We start from the raw sequence: 21,258 nt of genomic DNA on the forward strand, positions 1-21,258 counted from the left end.
CAACGTATGCAAACTAAGTTGACAATCTTAGGAAAATGTCTAAGCAATTGCTTGGTTTCACTGTGTTCAGTGGGATTCGTACAAGAACACAAAACCTCGATCGTAACGTGGTTGGATAGGTCAACTCAGTGTCGTGTAAGTTTTACGGACTCACTAAATTACCTATTTTTGCATTTGTTTTTCTTTAATTTAGTATTTAATAAATTATAAAATTTTAGTTTAAATTCTTATAAAAATGTTTATTCTTCCCTTGTCTTTAATATTATATACTATATCTTCTAGATCACATAAGATGAAAACAACACATCGATATCAAATTTTTCTTAAAACATTATTTACCATAACGAGACAACTTTACTTGGAACAAATATACGATTCTTCACTCACATCGTATTTTGTTCATCTCATTGGTCAACGACAATAATCATCAATTCTTATAATATTTATTGACATATATATTATTGTATCATTAAAGTAGTTATAACTTTTGGGTGTCATAATTTTTTTGTTTCTTTCTTTATATATAGTGACACTAAGTTTGTAATCGTGAATTTTTGAAAATATTTTTTATTTATTTTTCTATTCGTGCAATAAAATGTTTGTATAGGTGACTATATATTTTGTGTTAGTATTTTTATGTTATTTCTCTTTTATATTTTTATAATATATTGATTTTGACATGTTAAAAGCTCTTATAATATATTTAAAAATAAAAAAGAATAGTATATTTTAAAAACATAAAAAATATAATTTAAATTTTATATTATCAATCTTTGATATAAAAAATAGCAGAATTTTTGAAATAACGCTAAATTTTTTATTAGCTGTTCAATTAAAAAAAATGTTTAGATACAAAAGATTCTTTAACGTAATATTCTGACCTTAAGTCTAAGAAATATTATTATTAGGGTTAATCATTACATTAGAGGAGTCGATCATCACATTTGAGGGATCAATCACTACATTCGATACATTGTTATTTTAAAGTTTAAAATTCTATCAAAGTTTTATTCTAAAACTCTTAAATAATATAAGATCAAACCATGTAAGACTATGAAATCTATCAAAACATGAGTTACAAATTGTAGTACAGGAAATTTGCCGAATCCACATCCTAGTAGTATATTCTAAGGAGAGTCCATGCGTACGTGGTTCCTATGATGTTGGTGTTTGTTCATTAATTATGGCACACAACAACTGAACTATTGAATAAGAAAGGGTTTGTTTAAGAAACATTTTTATAACTATTCCCATTGTTTAGTTGGGTTAAAGGTTTTGGTTGCCTAATAGATGAGGTAAACAATACCATGTTTGTTTATCGCATAGATTTAGTATAACTTATAGTGTCATCGTCATTTATTACTTTGCTACCTGCTTCTTCTAATCCAAACGCAAAAGACCACAACCTTATGCGTGGGATGCCATTTTAATAACATGCATTACAACCCTTTCCTATACATACAATATGAGTGGGGCATCTTCAAATATTTTCTAAATTTTATTTCAATATAACATATATATATATATATATATATATATATATATATATATATATATATATATATATATTTAAGTAATGTAGCTCGTATAAAATCACTGGATTTAGACTTCACGAGATCATAAAATATTAAAAATCCTATATTTAAGTTATCTACCATAATATATTTTACTCTTTTAATAGTGATATAATTATTTTTATCAATATTGGTAATTTAAAAAAAATGAAACTGAGTAAATAGAAATAAAAGAGAGAAGATTGACATGAAAAGACAATTAAGAAGATTAAAAATAAAATAATTTAATATAATTGAGACCAGATATTTTAGTTGGTTGAAGATGTGATAATGCATGTGTCAATGTACATTCAGATGAATATACTATTGTGAATGTCATATTGGAGAATGAAGTAAATTTGTATATTTTAATTTATAATGCATGAATGTATTACTTATTCTTTTAAGTGGAGAAGGACTAATTATAGAAATGGAATAAAAACGACATAAAAATTATACGAAAGAAAGTAAACATATCCTAAGCTATAAAACTCCTCCAAGTTAAAGGAAATTCAATAGGTTAATAAGAAATGTCTCGAGTATAAATTTTATAAATAGAAAAAATAATTAAAAAAGAAAGCTTTATTAAGTAATCAATAAAAATCTCCTTACAAAAATTGATAAATATTTTATCTATAATATGAAAATAAATTACAAATATTACATGTAATTAATAGCTTAAAAAGAAATCAAACTTAAATACCTAAATATTTGTATCAATTCATATTATACACTAAACAAATAACTTGCATCATAATAAATACTACATATACGTCACCCCTTTTAGACAAATTTTATATTACCAAACACGGTATAGACAAACCAGCAAACAACCTTGTACGCAACAATTCTTCAAGTTGTTCTTTAGATTTCATCTAATCCTTTGTAGTAAGGAGAATATACATATATAATATTAGAATAAAAAGAAGGGGTCAGTGAATACTTGGAATTTTTTTTATTTGGTTTTGTTGTAACCTATCTAGTATTATTTTTTTGGGGATGACACCTGTCCAGTATCTAATGCATGAAATAGTTAGATTTTTCAAATGATTAATTTGGTTCAAAATTGTTTCTCATGCATCTTTGGTATAATGTGACCCATGAACTACTTCCATATAATATGTTTGTGAATTGTCATGTTGTGAGTGTGGTGAGTGTATATATAAGGTATGTCAGAGAAATTTGAAGAAGCACATCAACTTAAGGTGAGAAAGATGAAGACTCTCCATCTTCTCATACTTTCTCTCTTTCTTTTCCAGGTGTTGCTGTTTCCTTCTACTCCTCCACATGCACATGCTGCACCTCTGGGTATTATTAATTACTTAACAATTGAGAAACTATAAACTGAAAATAACGTAACATGGTAAGAAAATTAAGGTGGAAGAGAAGTTTTTTATTATGTTATTCATGGTATATATTTTCAGGTGAATCAACTGTGAAAGTGATGAATTTGTGGCCACCGAGACATCCACGACGGCACCCACCGCCACCACCAACTCCCGGTTATTCTCCTGAACCGGGTCCAGGAAAAACTAAAGGATCTCCTCCGACACTTTCTTCCATTGTTGTAGCAGCTCCTATCAACCCTTCCAATCCTTCTTCTGCATCAGCATGATCAATATTTACATATCTGTGTGTGTGTGAATCAATGTTTTATTCTGTGTAAATCATAAATAAAGACTTAAGTCTTTGCTATAATTAATATTTGGTGCGGATAAACCTACTGCAGAGATTATGATCTGGGTTGTATGCTCAGTCTTCTAAATTATCTTTGTGTATATGTATTAAGTATAATTGCTTGGAACTTTCTTGAAGTTCATGAGTGTTCATTAATTAAGTTTATATTTCTCTCGTCATATCCTCACATGTCTAGAAACTTAGATTCTTAATGGACTTCATGATTTAACTCTTAACCTCAAATTAACAAAAAACCAAAAATGATTAATCCATATATTCCAATTAATATATATATATATATATATATTTACACTTACCATTATTACAAAGTTTAATAAAAACAATTAATTTACTTAAATATTATATTTTAAGTATATTTTTAATCCTAAATTATGAGCAAGTTGACATAAAAAGAAGTGAATTTGATTCAAAAAATTACATAATCAAGTTAAAATAATTAATTAAAGAATTAAAAAGTTGAGAAAACTGACAAAATTAATAAATTATCTCTCATCTTTTTATATTCTTTTAAATGAACCCCTTTAGAATACCTTTTGTTTATTTATTTAAGAGATAAGTTTATTCTTGGTAATAAATATTATTTTGCAACGTTTACGTTTAAATTTATTTATTTTAAAGTTTGTGTGTGCTTTGAATTTTAAAAATCACTAAAATTTTAATTTTTTAATGTTGTAATATTATAATATTGTAAATATCTTAAAAATAATATTATTAATATTATTAGAATGATTTGATCAATATTTAATCATAAATTTGTTTTTAATTTAAAATAAATTTATTTATTAAATTCAAGTTATTATTTCTATAATGTATACTAATATAATTTTTTAGTATTGTAATATAATTTTTCTTATCATGATCATTACTATGTTGAATTTGTTCTATTATAGTAAAAAGATGGGAGTGCTAATATTAGTAATAGTTCAGATGAGACAATGGAGGAAGAAGTTTCGGTGTGAGGAATGAGAATTATTATGAAGTAGAGAGGAGGAAGAAACACGTGTGCAGATATTGGTAGACCCCACACCGAACCCTTTAAAATGTCTACCTCACTAGGGCGCCAAAACCCCCCAATTTCTCTTCTCTCACTCTCATCCCAACTTACCACCTTCACCGTAATTCCAGCACCCTCTTGGCTGGTATGTCTTTTCCCCAACCCTAACCCTAACATTCTATTCTTCTCTTCTCCATCTTTCGATCCTTCTCATGCTTTTATTCTCAACCCTTCACCACTTCCATTTCACCTTTTTTGTTTTTTTTTTTAATATATTTGTTCAAGATTTACGATTTTATCATTTTCGGAACTATATGTGCTCCGTTTTGATCCAATCGTTATTTTCTCACTTAGATTGACCTTTCTCATCATGCTCATTATCAATCAATTAGTGATTTTGAATTAGGGAGGAACGACTTTATACATGTATATATGGGGGATGGGAAGCTACACCTACCCGATATCAGCAGATTTTTCTTGCACTGATATTTTCTAGCTCAAGTATACATCTTTCAAGTTCTTTGTAGTGCTTAGTATCTCTGCTTGCTTCTTGCTGTTTTCCTTTTTATTTCAATATTGGGGAGAGCATGAATTGACATTTTCCTTGTGTATGCTGTGCTAATTTCAATAGTTTTGTTCATGATCAAAGGAATCCGAGATTTGTCTTTCCTTATTTTGTCAATAACTTAGCATGCTTTGTATAATCACTACTATCTATTATATGATTGTTATCCTCAACTTGTTTGAGTTTAATTAACTGGGTTTACTTGTTCTCTTTCTTACTTTCATGGTGGCAGAACTATCCTTACTAGACTATTGAAAGGACGAGAAAATGCCCTTTTCTTCTGCCTCCATGGCAGAACTCAGTGAAGAACTCAGATTCAGTTTAGTGAACACGGTGCCTGCTAACCATGATAGTAATCCTAGTGATCGTCAATGTAATGATACAACCACCCCTCTGCCCGTGGATTCACCATCTCCTTTTCCCCACTGGAATTTGAATGAAACATCTCAGTTTATTAGCAATGAACCAGCTGGAGGAACATCAATGATTGATTCCTCTCAGTTTAGAAGTTGTCAGAATTTTCAGAGGGACCACAATTACTCACACAGCGCAGAAGAACACAGTTCCTCTCAGTTTGGAAGTTATCAGAATCTCCAGAAGGACCATAATTACTCACACAGGGCAGAAGAGCATAATTTTGTTCCATGCAGACCAAATTCTTGTTACCCATGTCCAGAAGGATACACAGGTTGGCCATATCAATATGATAGGCATAACAATCTAACAATCCCTGCTAATTTGAGGAATGCTGCCTTCAATCTAAATAACTTTGAGAAGCCTGATAGTGGTGCGATGTATGTGACCCCAGGTTATCGTTTGACCAGCAGGCCACAAATGTTCACCCCTAGGGGAAGAACAATGAGTGGTAATATTGATCAGCATTCACTAGATACGAATTTGGGAATGACATTGTGTAGTTCAAATCAAGGTGGTGCAGAACCATTGCTTGCAATTGGAAAACGTGATGAAAGATTTATGACCATTAGTTCTGGAAGTAATATCAATGAGTTCACATCAGGAACTGAGATGCCAAATCTCAATTCGACTGGTCATTCTGAGAGGGCATTTCTTCCTCCAATCAGTACTTATCACAATCAACAGGGTAGCAGAGGCTCCTTAAATTCTGGTTTAGACACAAATGTTGCTTTTTCTGGTTTTCAGAATGAAAGACAAATCATATCTGATTTAGCTCCTGCAAGCAATCATGAAGCTCTTTTTGATTCTAGACCTGGTTTATGTCTTGGACCTTCATATGCTTTTCAAAGGCCAGCCTCCAATGATCAAAACATTTATTTAGGACAGGTCAGCAGGGATTTAGGTCTTGGAGGTGTGAAAGACATAAGTATGGAATTTACAGACATCGGTCGCAATGTTGGCCCTGAAAGATGCATGGATCTAAATTCATTGCCAATTGTTGCCAGTCAAACTGTGCCTTTTGAAAGTGGACAGAACAATGTGAATGGGCAGCTACTTCCCTCTTCAAGCAAAATGATAACTGATAAGTTGTCCACTGAGCTGTTACATAAAAATAATGATAAGTTCTCGTCACAGGTTTTCTCTACTCCTTCGTTAGCCATGGCCCCTAGAAGCACCAGAGGGCAGGATCTTACAAGTATGTGTTCTACTGCTTGATTCCTTATTTTCTGCTCATAAACTTTGTTATACCTCAATGAAATCTCCTTAAATTTGTCATCATTCTTAATAAGCATAAACCTATTTGATCATCTTTAGCAGTTTTTGTTAAAACATAATGGAATTTAGTCTTTTGCACCTTTGCTTTTATTAGTTCACATAAAATCCATTTCAAATGTAGCAGGTATTTTTTGTAACGGTCTTAAAGTGTTATTTTTTAAGCTACTTTCTCTTTCCTTTTCTTTTTTTTTTTTAAAGTTTTGGGCTCTTGATCTTTCATGTTCCAGTAGACCACATTCTTCTTTTTATTATCTTGTTCCAGGTATTTCAATAGATAAATTATTTGAAACCGATTTGCAGTGAATAAACACTTCACCCAGATCTTTTGGATTTAGAATTGTTTTCTGTATCTATTGATATCTGAATTATCTTTTTATACTTGTGAAAGGACCAAATCTTTTACATAAATAAAAGTAAAATAAACAGGATTATTAACTTGTGAAAGGACCACATCTGCAATTTCTCAGGTGGTACCTCTTGCTGTTTCTTGCCTACTCGTTTCTTTGTTGTGCTTGAAATAATTCAAATGGATAGTTATGAAGTACCTCAAATTGAACAATCCTTTAAACACATTCTGCAACTTACATTTTCAAGTTATTAATTTAGTATTGTTCATTATTGTTGAAAGATCTTCATTTAACTGTATTACTTGCTTATTTAAGGAATAGCTTTCGGATTTTTACAGACCTTTTTACTTGGTTTAATCATGGTGCTTCTTTCCATGTAATGTGGCATAACCAAGTATCAACAAGAGCCCTGATCATTTGTAATGTAGGATTATTTCAAATGTTAGCATTTCATTTGATGCATATAGACAGACATTGCATGTCTGTAGATTTTAGAAAATTGCAGATGGAGTGAATGGTCTATTGCTATTTATTTATCAAGATTCATTTTGTAGGTGATCATGGCCAATCTCAGGCAGGTGGTTCTGTTCATCAATCAAACTCTCGTCTTCAACCACAATCTACTTCTGGTGATTACCTTCTTAAACGACATATCATTATATCCATTCACTATTTGGATATTTCTTTATTTTTATACAATGGAAGCAATAAACTAGCTTTTTCAGATCTAGGAATACAAACTGGAAGTGGAAATATGACTGCTCAAGTTTCAAGGTCATCTCTAAAGAGAGCTGCTTCCCAACCGCTGTCATCCACTGTCCAGAGTCAACACAGGAAGACAATGCCAACTCAGTTCGTACATCCATCAATTCCAACAAGGACCAGATTGGCTCCATCAGTCCCAATTACATCACGAGCAATTTCTCCCTTGGCCCAACCAGCCCAATCTATCACGCCCCAAGCTACTCAGTCTGTTGTTCCTCCATTGTTCCCAACAACTTGGACTAAATCTGCTCTACCACCGCCAAACAAAACCCGGGCAATTCCTCCTAGAATGCATGCAGCTCCTTTCCCCCACCTAATTACAGGAGAGTCTCATCTTTCCATCATCCCTCATCCTATACATCACCTCGTACAAACGTATCTAATCAGCATCAACTGTTAGCTCAGGCTTTGGCTCGCAAGCGTTTTAAGGCTTCAATTATACCAGCTGTTCCTAGAATTGCTTCCAATCACATCAAATTTAAAGGTATCTCTTGGAGCTTCTTTATTTCTTCTTGCGTATTTAACAAATTCCTTGTGTCCTCCGTGATTTCTTTCATGTGTTTTTTCTTCACAGTATATTTAGGTTCATTTGCATTTAATAGGCATTGAAAATATGTTCATTATTCTGATGAGGAGAGCATGATTATTATATTTATTTTCGAGTGAGATAGCTCAATTAAAAAAATGCTTTTCACGAATTATTCCTATCGTAATTTCTTTCCCTAAAAAGAATCCCAGGAGAATCACTTTGCCTGTAGGGTTGCTTAAATTGAGTATATTCATAGAGGTATGGCCTGAATATCCTCCACCCACCCACACACACACAACCTTAATTCATGAGGCCTGATACTCATTCCTTGTTCCTTAAAGTCCATTATACTTTATTTGGTAATAACGTCAATCATAGATAGGCTGTCGTGGGCAAAATCTCTGCCTTTCCTTTAAAATCTGGTCTATCAATATATGAAGTGCTTCTACCTCCTTTGAAAAGCTCATCATTTATCTATGAATATCAATTTAACAGTGAAAGAATTAGCAAATTTGTGGAGATGGATTTTGTTGAGTATTATGTTCGTAGAATGTGCTAATGTGTTAACTTTCTTCTGGTTCAGATCAAACGCCAGAACCAATTGGTTATAAGTGCCTTTTGTGCAAGAGGGATCTCTCCTACGAACCAGAAGGGCCTATTTCCCTTCCACCTGCTTCGCCTTCTGTTGCTGTCCTATCATGTGGCCACACCTTTCATGAGTATTGTTTGGAGCGAATAACCCCTTGCGACCAATCCAAAGACCCTCCATGTATTCCTTGTGCCCTTGGCGAGTAGTGAATTTAGTCATACATTATTATCTCAAAAGGTTCAGTGGTAACTAGAAAGAAAACAGATTTTGTAGTAGGGAAAGGTATAGTAAGGTTATATTTATTTATGTATGAATATCATAGTCATGTCCCAGCATCTGTTCAGGTTATTAATTATATTTATATTTTAGATTGATGCAAATTATACGTAGTTACATAATTATCAGTAGACATTTGCGATTTTGAGTTTTTAAGCACAGTTGGTAAAGTACAAGCCAATGACATGGCAGTGTATTTTTTTTTGTTAATTTTATAGCATGGTGGTATTAGTAATTTTACTTGAATAATTTTAAAAAAATTCAAATGATAAAAAAAATTATTATTGAAAAAGATATTCATTATGGAAAAATTATTTAAAAAATGACTTCATATATTTTTATTTAGAACTATGAAATTGTTTAATAAAAGATTGATTTCTATTTTAAAATTTGTATCTTGACCGGCTCATTTAGATTTGATTTTTAGAAATATCAAATTTATTTGCATTAATATATCATAGTAAATCAATTCAAATTGTACTAAAAAATTATTTTGAATATAAGTTTATATTTTAAAGCTTCATTTTTAAATAATTTTATTTAAAATTAAAAAATATATATAAAAAATTCACGTGGAACTCGGGGTTAGAGAACTTAGGTTTCAAACCACTTGTACTAATAACTTTTTTATATTGATTTTAAGATTTGAAGCAGGTTTAAAGTGAACCAATATATATATAAACAGAACAAACTAATCTCGTACAAATGTAGGAAACCTCAGTTTTCTTGAATGAAAATTAAAAATCGAAACCTTTGAAGCAGATACTTGTTCATAAGATGATCCAAAAGAAAATTCAAACATGTACATAACTTTACCAGCTACCAACAAAATACCCTCGAGTTTTGTATCTCATACATGTCAAGCTTATTGATCTGAGTGTGTGCCAGACTCAGGAATAGCATATAAAAATACATTTTTTTCACGTCCGTGAAGACACCAACAAAACTAGCACAGAACACTACTTGTTTTGTTTTCTCAATACGTGCACGTGAAACCTCAATAATTTGTCATGCAACACAAGTGGGGTCTCAAACCCTCAAAGCCAGAGGTTCTTCTTTTGTTCTCTTCTCAATGCAATCTCATTTACATCACTGTCACTGTTCCTCTTCATCTTCCCTTCTCTTGCATTGCATCACAATGGCGGAGTCAACATACCTCCTCCTCTTCCTTCTTTCTCTTTTCCTCATCATGCCAAATGGCGCTCACTCTTACGACAACAACACCTTTTACCTGCAAAAGTCGCAGAAAAAACACCAAAATCGTGCCCCGGGGTGCCTCCTTCCCCAATCAAGTGAGTTTTGTAGTAAAAACCAACCTACTACACCAACCCTACTTTCATATCTCTTTACTTTTATCAGAACTTTCTTTTTATTGTTAAGAATCTGAAATCCCCTGAAAGAAATTATTCATCTGTGTTTGTCCTTCAATGTCAAAGTCATTAAGCATAGATTAATAAAATCCTGTCCATGTTGTATATGTTACGTTTTCTAGACTGCATTACAATGTCTTGTGTTCTTTAAATTACAACCTTTTTGGTTCTCAACTCACAGATAAAACTCTTTATATAATCTGAATTCTCAGGGAGGGAAAAAGGTGCTATTATACTGGAAATGAAGGACAGGGGTGAGTGGTCAGGGGAAAAAGATAACTGGCATGAGAAACAGTTGGCGCTGGATGTTCTCCACGTTCGTTCAATTCAAAATCATATTAGAAAAACGACCTCTAGACATATTGAAGATTCCTCGGAAACCCAAGTTCCATTAATTTCTGGCGTAAAATTCCAGACTCTAAACTACATTGTGAGTGTGGGATTAGGAAGCCAGAACATGACCATGATAGTTGACACTGGAAGCGACTTAACATGGGTCCAATGCGAGCCTTGCCTGTCATGTTACAATCAGAAAGGACCTTTGTTCAAATCTTCTAATTCCACTTCCTTTCAATCAATTCTGTGTAATTCAACAACCTGCCAGTCTCTTCAATCGGGCACAGGAAATTCAGGAGCATGTGACAGTAATCCGTCAAGTTGTGACTATGTGGTTAACTATGGTGATGGATCATACACCAGAGGTGAACTGGGGTTTGAGAAGCTGAGTTTTGGAGGTATTTCAGTGAGTAATTTTGTGTTTGGTTGTGGAAGAAACAACAAAGGTCTATTTGGAGGAGCCTCAGGTATAATGGGGTTGGGAAGAAGTGAACTTTCAATGATCTCCCAAACAAATGCTACATTTGGAGGAGTTTTTTCTTACTGCTTACCTTCAATTCGAAATGGAGCTTCTGGGTCATTGGTTATGGGTAATCAGAGTGAAGTTTTCAAAAATGTTACTCCAATTGCCTACACTAGGATGGTTCCCAATCTACAGTTATCGACCTTTTACATACTGAATCTCACTGGCATAGATGTTGGAGGCGTGGCTCTGCAAAATTTAAGTTTTGGCAATGGTGGAGTGATACTTGATTCCGGGACAGTGATCTCAAGACTGGCTCCATCCGTGTACAATGCTGTGAAAGCAAAGTTCTTGGAAGAGTTTTCTGGTTTCCCTTCAGCACCAGGGTTTTCGATTTTGGATACCTGCTTTAATCTCACTGGGTATGAGGAGGTTAACATACCTACCATCAGCATGCATTTTGAGGGCAATGCTGAGCTGAATGTGGATGCAACTGGCATATTCTATCTGGTTAAAGAAGATGCTTCGAGGGTGTGTTTGGCACTTGCTAGTGTTTCAGATGAGTATGAAATGGGAATCATTGGAAACTATCAGCAGAGGAATCAAAGGGTCATTTACGATGCCAAACTCTCTAAGGTGGGATTTGCTGCAGAAGCTTGCAGCTTCACTTGAATGCATATATACTGTCATATACTGTAATTCTTCTTCATGCAACAACATCTTCCACTTACATGATGATATAAATTAATTTCCCTTTTTCAAGATAAGAGTCTCTCTCTCCATTGGATTGTAAATTGACTCCTGTTAAGCTTCTAAAATGTATGATGTTGTAGTTTGAGTTGGAATAATAGAGGGAACTGAGACTGCATAATTAGTATCAGTTCATGATGAACCTTGTTGCAGATAAGCTACTGCATTCACCAACTTCTGTCATTCTAATGCTTCGATAAAGGTTCAACTTCCTAAATCACCGTAATTAATATAAGTGAGAGAGTATTGATAAAAAAAGTTAGGTTAAATTATTCATTTGGTCCCAATTTTCGTATGTAAATTTGAATTTGGTCCCTCAATTTTTAAAAGTGTTAACTAGGTCCTTAATTTTGATAATTTGTTTCAATGAAGCCCCTTCCGTTAAAATGGCAGAAACGACGTTAAGAGCACAGTGACGTGGAGATGTAGATGGATCTGAACAATGAAGTGGCACATTAAATGTGGTACACATGGAAATTTGAATGCTGTAATAAATAAATAATTTCGAAAAAAAAAATGGTGTGCATTTAATATGTAATAAAACAGAATCAGCGTCGGCGTCTGTGTTAACCAGCATATTGGGGATTATTCTAGGGTTTGCATTCGTGGCTGAAATTGGAGGAAGGAAGGGTTGTGAAAATTAACGAAGTTGAGGTGGAACTGGTGGAGTATGATTCTTTAAGAGTGCTCAAAGCTGAAGAGGTTGAGATCTTGCAGTTCAAAAAAAACTATAATCAGATTGATGAATCTGGTAGGAACGAGGATATCGGTGAAAAAAACAAGGACTTGTTGGAGGATGAGGATGATTGGGAGGAAATAGAAAGAACTGATTTGGAGAGGAGTTTTGGTGCTGCTGTTGGATCCTGATTTCTTTAAATACACTTCTAATGATGATGAGTACACTTTGTTATATAACTGTGGTACGTCTAGTGTGAATATTGGAGGAGCAATAACATTTAATTGTCCCGTAGATGGTGGTCTTCCTGCATTTTTTGTGCTGAGTACTGAAGTGGTTAATTTAAATAGTTTGGGGATGCAAGAATAGCATCAATGTTTCTGGAACGTGGGATCAAACAAGAAATTCATCCACTCTTGTTTAGGCAGGTTGAGTTTCACACTCTGCGGCAAACCCTAGAATAATCCCCAATTTGCTGGCAAACCCTAGCATATTTTTTTTTTCGAAATTATTTATTTATTACAGCATTCAAATTTCTATGTGTACCACATTTAACGTGCCACTTCATTGTTCAGTTCCGTCTAACATCTCCATGTCACTGTGCTCTTAACACCGTTTCTGCCATTTTAACGGAAGGGGCTTCATTGAAACAAATTATCAAAATTAGAGATCTAGTTAACACTTTTAATAATTGAGGGACCAAATTCAAATTTACATACAAAAATTGGGACCAAATGAATAATTTAACCAAAAAGTATAAAGAAAACTATTAGTGTAAGGGTAGTTTCGAGAAAAGAACAATATAAATTTATAATAAATTTGTTAAATTACTTTTCACTATATGAAGAACGAAATATTTAGTTTTAGAAATTTAGATTTCATTAGTGGTATCTTTCTCCGAATATTAGGAAAAATATTATACATACTGGTAAATTTAATAATATCAATAAAATTCACTAAATTTTTATTAAGTTGAATTAATTGTCAACTTCCTAGGCGTGGAGGGAATAGAAAGATGTAAAGTGGAATTTTTTATATATCAAATTCGAGTTTTACATGTAAAAATAATTATTTGAAAGAAAAATTATTGATGGATATTTTGTGTTTATAATACAATCCAGAGAAATTATTAAATAAAAACGTAAGATTATTGTTATGCACAAATTGTTCAATGCGAGTTTAGTTGAAAGCTATCCCCGTCTTTGACTACTAACAATATAATACGATATGTCAGCTATATATATATATATATATATATATATATATATATATATATTTGTTTTTTTTTTCTCTTCCTTTCTAAGAGATTAAGCAATTGATGGATAAACATTAAAAGCTCCCTTTTTCTTTTTGAGACACCTTCTATCCTCATACACCTTGATCCAGAAAATAAACTGCTTTATCTCAAAAACATCCTTATCCCACAACGAATTAACGATTGTATTTGGTATTTATTGCAGTTCCTCCTCATCCCATAATTCATGCCATATTTTTATATCAATACCATCCAACCAACTTTGTTTCTACCCATCATCTCAATCTTATCCTTCATTATTAATTCTTTGACTCTCACTCTTTTAACTTTTCCTCCCAATCCCTTCATATTACATCATTACCATTTTTACATTTTTATTTCATGAATCATAAGAAATTATTATTTAAAGTTTTGGTTTAAAAATATAATGAAAGAGAAAGATGGTATATTTGAATGGAGTTACTTTACAGCCTAAAGACGGCGACGTAATAAAAACAATGTTTTTGATTTGTGGCCGGCCCGTTATTATATTTTTGAAATTATTATTGTTATTATTAAATAACGATAAATGTGGTAATGATAATAAACATTCACTCACTGACTCACTCACTCACCCCTCAACTTCCAACTGTTTTTTATGGCAGCATCGCATCTTCCGTTCCGTTCCTTGAAAAAAGAGAGAAAGTTGTTTCACATTTGATGACAAAGTTGTTTCCTTCGTAAACCTCTTCGCGACCTTCAATGGCTGCCAAAACCTCACACAAAACCCTCAGCGTCGACGCTCCCATGCTCAAGAACAAGAAGAAGCGCCCACGCAAAACCCTTCCAAGAGACACTCCCTTGCCACGAACCTCTCCTTACAGGGGTGTTACCAGGTCAATTCATTCATCTCCTTCCTTCTTTAATTTTATCGATTCAAAGAAGATGAAAAATCAATGTACAATGTATTCATAGTTATCGATTCATTCATTCATAGGCATAGATGGACAGGTCGATATGAGGCTCATCTCTGGGATAAGACTTCATGGAATCAATCGCAGAACAAGAAAGGAAGACAAGGTTCTTCAAAATCTTTCTCCATTCCTATCTCTCTCTCTCTCTATATATATATATCAATTTCTTCTCTCATTCCTCGTTTTCATCTTCTCGGTTCACGGTGGATCCATGGCGGTCGAAATTGAACTTGCAACTGCAGTATATCTGGGTACGTATAATACATGATTTATACCACGGTGATGAAGTAGTGATTGGAAAAATGAATGAGTGCGTGATTTGTTTGTTACAGGGGCATACGACGATGAAGATGCTGCGGCACGTGCTTATGATTTGGCAGCATTGAAGTATTGGGGTTCGGAAACCGTCCTCAATTTCCCTGTAAATCTTTTCATCTTCCACTCAATAATAATCCTTCAGACCAACTTTCGTTGCTTCATTAATACTTATATTAATTATCATAGCATTCTACGTTTAGCTATCAAATTATGAAGAGCAGCTTAAGGAGATGGAGGATCAATCTAAAGAAGAGTATATCGGATCCTTAAGAAGGTTTTTCTTCTTTTTTTTTTTTCCCCTTAATACTAATTTGTGTTTACTCTTATGCCATGTGGTGTTTGTTCCACGATGAGTTAATCTTTAATTTGCAGAAAAAGTAGCGGTTTCTCTCGGGGAGTCTCAAAATTCAGAGGCGTGGCAAGGTATGAGTACACTCTAAGAAGATCCACTGCAAATTAATTTTGAATTTGCGTCTATCCTATTTGCAACTTAATTAACAAGAGATGTTTGATTTACTTGTTTTTAGAAAAGTAAAAGGATTTGGAGACACATTAAATTTTTGTGGGTCATGTTGTGTTGAATAAAAGAAGTTCTGGGTGCAATGAAGGACCCAATATTCTGCAACGCATTATCTGTAGGATAGGTCATTGGTGTGGATATGTGTAGCTTCTTTCATCCCTCTGTCGTTCTTTCCATCCACAAGTTCGGTTCTTAATAATGAACATTAATGGAGTAAGTTACTCGTTGAGGGTAATGGATCACACAGGGGCCATTTTGATTAAACATTCCTGTTTAAAAATATGTGTAACTTTCTGATGTTCTTTAGGATAATTAATCGTAGATATTAATGACATCAATAATTAAATAACAGTATTTAATTTAATTTTTTTCTGGGATAGGTTAGGTGAGTCTGTGTTTATTTTAAAGCAAAGCATTCAATATATTTAAGAAAAATAGAAAAGATGTGATGGAAATATTTAAATTATCTTGAATAAGTTGAAAATTAGTCTGAAATGTTGTGATCTTGTTGTCTCCAATGTATAGACACCACCACAATGGAAGATGGGAAGCACGAATTGGCAGAGTCTTCGGCAATAAATATCTATACCTTGGAACTTACGGTAATTTTCCTTGCATTTATACACTGTTATCATTAAGGTTCTCTTCCTTCTTTTAGGGTAAATTCAGTTGTTTAACAAGTTTAATTTTTCTTAGATTCTGTTCGCTAATCAAACAAACAGTGATAAAGAAATCGATAAACTAAAATATATTAATAATTACTATTTATTAATGCAAATCAAAATTCTAAACCACATGCATATATTTTATTAGAATTTCTTGCCTTATACCAGTTTGGCATTGCTAGTATTGTGCATAATAAATTGCTCCAAGTAAATGGTTTTTAGTTTTTCGTCACGAGTTGACAAAATTGGACTCTTTTAGTTTTTGCTTCGAATAAAATAAGACAAATGGTATTTTTGTAATTATAGTGTTCAATTTTTATAGAGAACGTATGCATGCATAGTACTCAACAACTAGTTTTTTTAAGATAAAATATTCTATCTCCATCCCAAAATAATTGTAATTTAATTTTTTTTTCACGTGAATAGAAAAAAAAGTTTTATATTAAAATAATGATAATATTTATTAAACAAATTAAGAACAAAAATCAATACTATTTGATCGAAAATATTCTAAGGGATGATTCTGTTTATGAAAATGATTGAAATAATTAATAATAACAACGAGGTACGTACAAATACTAAAAGTTAAAAGATTATCTAAAATACAAAATCAATTCTAAAATACATTTACTTCTATAATTTGATACAAATTATTAATAATATTTTTATGCTGATAGTTTGTTTTATTTAATTTTAAATGAATGAAAGCACTACTTTTACTACTAAAAAATACATGTTTCTTGTCAATTTTATTTTAATGTTTTTTTAAAAAAATACTTACAAATTTTGTTATGAAAAATAATTTACAAAAAATTACAAGTATTATATTTGTAAAATATTTTGTATAAAATAATTTTCATAAAAAATATTTAAAAATTTTATGATTTTTAGGATATAGTTATCTAAAAAAAATATTTTTTATTAAAACACTTAGAAAAAATAATAAAAAATTATAAATTCTTTTAACAAATTTATATAAGAAAAATTTCATAAAATATGAAATTTTTTTAAATTGTTACTAAATTATAAGTGTTTCAAATTATTACTAAATATTTTTTTAAACATTTTAATGATAATGTATTTTCCTAAACATGCATGGAACAAAGAAGACAATCTTAAATAAGGATACAAATGTACACATGAACAAATTATTTAAATCCATCTGACAGGGCTTTATCCAATTTGGGACCCAACAAGTCAAATCAACAATAGAATATAGTTAGTTAAGAAGTAGATCACCAAACTCAACTGCTCATTAAGGCTATTTAAATTTTTTTTTCGAACATTTTCAAGGGCTGCTAAGTACTACTTATAGAACAAACAAATAAATCACTAAATATTAACCGCAATAAATAAATAATTTTTAATTAAATAATCTGAATGTTTAATCTATACGTTTAATGTTTCATGAAATGCAGGTACAGAAGAAGAAGCAGCAGTGGCGTACGATATGGCGGCAATAGAATACCGTGGACTTAATGCTGTTACCAACTTTGACCTCAGTCGTTATATGAAATGCCTACGTCCAAAAGACCAATCTCAACCTCTAATTCAAGCCCAACATCACGGCCCAAGCCCAACCACACCATCTGGATCTGAATCTCAAAATGCCACCGCAGCATTGGGCCCTCCACCGCCGTCGCCGCCACCTTCTTCACCCTCCACCTCAAATCCTCCTCCTCCTGCTCCTCGCACATTCCCCGAAGATATTCAAACTTTCTTTGAAACTCAAGATTCAGCTGGAATCTACACAGACACTGAAGACATTATATTTGGCGACTTGACCTCCATTGCTTCACCAATTTTTCATTGTGATCTTAATGCTTAATTATTAATTTCAATAACGATTTCCATTGGTTCCTTTGCTTACATAAAATTGAACATATATTCATTCTTTAACTTAAAACTCTCACCTTCCTCCTCCTTCCTATTTTTTATCCCTTTCTTCTTCTGTCCATTCTTATTAATTATGGTTAAACTAAATTAAGATTTTCAAATTCTATTATGTCTAAGTAAGGTGCCCCTTTTTCTTCTTCTTGTACAAACCACCTTCCATATTGTTGAAAAAATGAATTACAAAGACATTATAAATAATGTAATTCTTTCTTTTTTTGTCACAGAACAATATTTATTACTATTAAAAGACTTTCGTTATTAAATAAGCTTCACAGAGCATGTTAATAGATCCATACGAAATTAGTTCAACTTAACCATTGATTTTGAACTCATGCAACTGCTTGGTTTGGATCATACGTGAAACAAAGTTAGCCAAGTTCAGACACAGAGAAGAGAACAAACATCAGAGACAAAATGGATTTTCGGCATTAGATTAGATAAATCATAAATGCTTCAGAGAGACAAGGTTAGGCATGTTCAGAACACTTGAAAGTGGGACTATAACGATTTATAAATTGGAATCTTTTGTTTGAAGATTTGGTGACTTGGTATCTTTGTCTTCCGAGTTGAGTTGAATCTTGGAGACACCAATTACAACAAATCCGGCAAAATCTTCAATTTCCTTGGGAAAACGACACCATCTGACACTGTCTATATTAACTAGTTGTGTTTTGTTTGCCTAGGTGTTCAGAGATTGAACCAAGTTTGGTAACAGAAATTCCCCATTACACTGTGCAACAGAGCTTTGCATCCATGGAAGCTAAACACATGCAAAACGCCTGGTAACCTGTCAAAGGGTACCTGCAGAGGAAAATGCAATTGCTGTCAAAACCAATTCCAAAAATTTGGTTATTATAACAAAATGTTTTTGAGCTATGTATTGCTTTAGTGATACCTGTAGTCCATGACGAATTTTGATTTTCCTGCCCTCCCCAGCTGCAGTATCGTCTGATTCCCATTCTCCTGATCGCAGTGAAGACAAGTGAGATAGCTAAAGCAGACAAGACAACCATGGTGGACTAAAAATGTGCAACATACATATGCAGTACAAAAGTGATTTAGGGACAAAACACACTATGCCCAGCATTTAGTTTTAATTATATGATTCACCACAAACAGAAGGTCCAAATATTCTTAACATACCTCTAAAGTTAGCTGGAAATTTTTAACCGATCTTTGGATTTTGAGTCCTGCTTTTCCTTTATCTCTGAAGTCAAGCTCGTATTGCTTTGAAATCTGAAAACCCATTGAAAAATTTAAGCAAATCCAGATGCATGTGCCTGATTGTAGATACAGAGAAACTCCTACCTTGTTGTAATGTGGAGCCTTTGAGAACAGTTGATGGACTTTGTCCACCTTTCCCTCCCAATTCATTGGCAATCCCTTTATATGTTGTACCTGTACCAAAATAACCCCATCTTTACAAAAATTGGAACTTGAATATTCAAACCTAATTTAACTGTAAATAATAGGATTTAGATGTGAATCCAAGATGGAACATTCATAGTTAACCTGGTTTGTGTTCTTCAGTGGCATGCATTGATGCTTGGGTACATACGCTCTCATGCTTCTGTGACTTCCTGTACACGTTGTTATGGTGGGTATATAGCTGCATGAACATCAAATGTTGAACTTAGCCAGAGGATAATGAGAGTTGGTGGGAGCACAGAGAAAGATGAGAAAGATTCTGACTTACGTCACAACAGCAAGAGGTGGCTTTGGTTGTTTACCACGGGAATTATGACGATACCCCTAACATTCAAACAGAAGATGATGGTTGAAGTTAACACAAATTCTGCAAACATAGACGGATAAATTAAAAGAAGAAAAAAATGGAACCTGATCCCAGATGTAGTATTTTGAGCCGATGAGGTTAGCTGTTACTGTGCCAAGAAAAGTATCATCAGAATGGGAGAGTAATCCTTTTACATTCTGAGCCACGGCGAAGTAAGACTTCCCATTCCGCCGTTTGTGGTGGGCCACGGCCAGCTTCCTGTTCTGCCGCCCCTGGCCTTCCTATATAATACAACGTTGATGATGGTGTTGCCCAAGTGAGAAGCAGGAACTAAAAAATGCAATGCAATGACCATACAGAACAATATACTAATTCATTAACCTAAAGAAATGATTATAAGCAGAAGAGTTGAATTGAGTTGAATTACATTGGTATAAAGAGAGAAGAAAGTGCCCCCTGATAGTCCAGGTGGCGTTGGCTCCTTCAGAATAAAACATGTGCACCTTCCAACATCTAAGGGCAAGGGTCTACAGATCAAGGACCTGGACATTGTTGAAACCAGTTAAGTAAGGTGAAGAAGATGAAGTGGAAAATGAAAAGAAAAGAAGAGAGAGAGAGACTTGTTGGGCAGTGTGGACCAGGATGAAGCAGGAGCGGACTCGGAATCAGAGTAGTCCCAAATGTTGAGGGAGGATTGAAAGTGGTTCATCTGCATGCAGAATTCAAGCGAGGTGGGCTTCAAGATTCTGTCAGTGGAGAGAGACCTGAAAGGCTTGGGCTTGTTGACATTGACATTGAAATCTTGGTTTTCTTTGTCGGGGTGTTCATCTTCAAATTCAAACTGAGATTTTCTGACACAGTCGGTGCTGGAGCTTCGGCAGTGGCTGGGCTGGTTCAGAGGATTGAAGTAGAGAGAACTGTAAGTGCGTGTGGTTGAGACCGACAACGCATTCGTCTTCTTCATCGCTCACTGGAATTGTTGTTGGACAGATTAATTTAGGAAACAAGCAAAACAACCATGGCAATCTTCGAACACAACACTGGGACTATGTAACAGGTACGCATGATGATGAATTGGGTAAAGACTAGATTTTTATTGCAATTTACTCTCTGCCCGTGGGTCCCTCCGCCATGTTTGAATTTCAAAAAATCAAGCTTTGGGCAACGCACTACTACTCTTTCTTTCCCCATTTTTTATTTTCCTAGCCCACTCACCATCTAACGGTTACTATTCTCCTATTCAAACTTTCATAATTTTCTTTTCTGTATGTGCAGAACAACTAAAAAACAAATTCAAACTCCCACCCATTCTT

General features: G+C 33.3%; 5 protein-coding genes across 6 annotated transcripts; 4 read left to right on the top strand and 1 right to left on the bottom strand.

Moving 5' to 3' along the window:
- The first annotated feature begins 2,758 nt into the window (after positions 1-2,758).
- On the top strand, positions 2,759-3,395 carry LOC114182955 (anther-specific proline-rich protein APG-like). The gene is made up of 2 exons (XM_028069765.1): positions 2,759-2,861; positions 2,978-3,395. The coding sequence occupies exons 1-2, from the start codon at positions 2,768-2,770 to the stop codon at positions 3,166-3,168; spliced, it is 285 nt and encodes a 94-aa protein (XP_027925566.1). The 5' UTR covers positions 2,759-2,767; the 3' UTR covers positions 3,169-3,395.
- An 817-nt stretch (positions 3,396-4,212) lies between these two features.
- Positions 4,213-9,112, top strand: LOC114183786. The gene is made up of 5 exons (XM_028070918.1): positions 4,213-4,390; positions 5,043-6,422; positions 7,404-7,478; positions 7,575-8,098; positions 8,727-9,112. The coding sequence occupies exons 2-4, from the start codon at positions 5,078-5,080 to the stop codon at positions 8,012-8,014; spliced, it is 1,860 nt and encodes a 619-aa protein (XP_027926719.1). The 5' UTR covers positions 4,213-4,390; positions 5,043-5,077; the 3' UTR covers positions 8,015-8,098; positions 8,727-9,112.
- A 943-nt stretch (positions 9,113-10,055) lies between these two features.
- Positions 10,056-12,057, top strand: LOC114183885 (aspartyl protease family protein At5g10770-like). Its single transcript, XM_028071052.1, has 2 exons — positions 10,056-10,300; positions 10,591-12,057. Exons 1-2 carry the CDS (start codon positions 10,081-10,083, stop codon positions 11,847-11,849), a joined length of 1,479 nt encoding a protein of 492 aa, XP_027926853.1. The 5' UTR covers positions 10,056-10,080; the 3' UTR covers positions 11,850-12,057.
- A 2,410-nt stretch (positions 12,058-14,467) lies between these two features.
- On the top strand, positions 14,468-18,223 carry LOC114185845 (AP2-like ethylene-responsive transcription factor At1g16060). Of its 2 annotated transcripts, none has more exons than XM_028073782.1 (8): positions 14,468-14,733; positions 14,841-14,917; positions 15,054-15,062; positions 15,144-15,232; positions 15,330-15,403; positions 15,502-15,552; positions 16,175-16,251; positions 17,733-18,223. In XM_028073782.1, the coding sequence occupies exons 1-8, from the start codon at positions 14,600-14,602 to the stop codon at positions 18,140-18,142; spliced, it is 921 nt and encodes a 306-aa protein (XP_027929583.1). In that variant the 5' UTR covers positions 14,468-14,599; the 3' UTR covers positions 18,143-18,223. The 2 variants fall into 2 exon arrangements, with proteins under 2 accessions (XP_027929583.1, XP_027929582.1); XM_028073781.1 differs by having other exon boundaries at positions 14,835-14,917; positions 17,733-18,222.
- Positions 18,224-18,613: 390 nt separating this feature from the next.
- On the bottom strand, positions 18,614-21,008 carry LOC114184184 (tubby-like protein 8). The gene is made up of 9 exons (XM_028071455.1): positions 20,566-21,008; positions 20,373-20,487; positions 20,050-20,226; positions 19,907-19,962; positions 19,723-19,819; positions 19,519-19,608; positions 19,354-19,446; positions 19,106-19,173; positions 18,614-19,011 (listed from the first exon to the last, which is right to left on the bottom strand). The coding sequence occupies exons 1-9, from the start codon at positions 20,907-20,909 to the stop codon at positions 18,936-18,938; spliced, it is 1,116 nt and encodes a 371-aa protein (XP_027927256.1). The 5' UTR covers positions 20,910-21,008; the 3' UTR covers positions 18,614-18,935.
- Between the last annotated feature and the right edge of the window lie 250 nt (positions 21,009-21,258).

Source organism: Vigna unguiculata, chromosome 5 (genome assembly GCF_004118075.2).
Source record: "Vigna unguiculata cultivar IT97K-499-35 chromosome 5, ASM411807v1, whole genome shotgun sequence".
Taxonomy (NCBI): domain Eukaryota; kingdom Viridiplantae; phylum Streptophyta; class Magnoliopsida; order Fabales; family Fabaceae; genus Vigna; species Vigna unguiculata.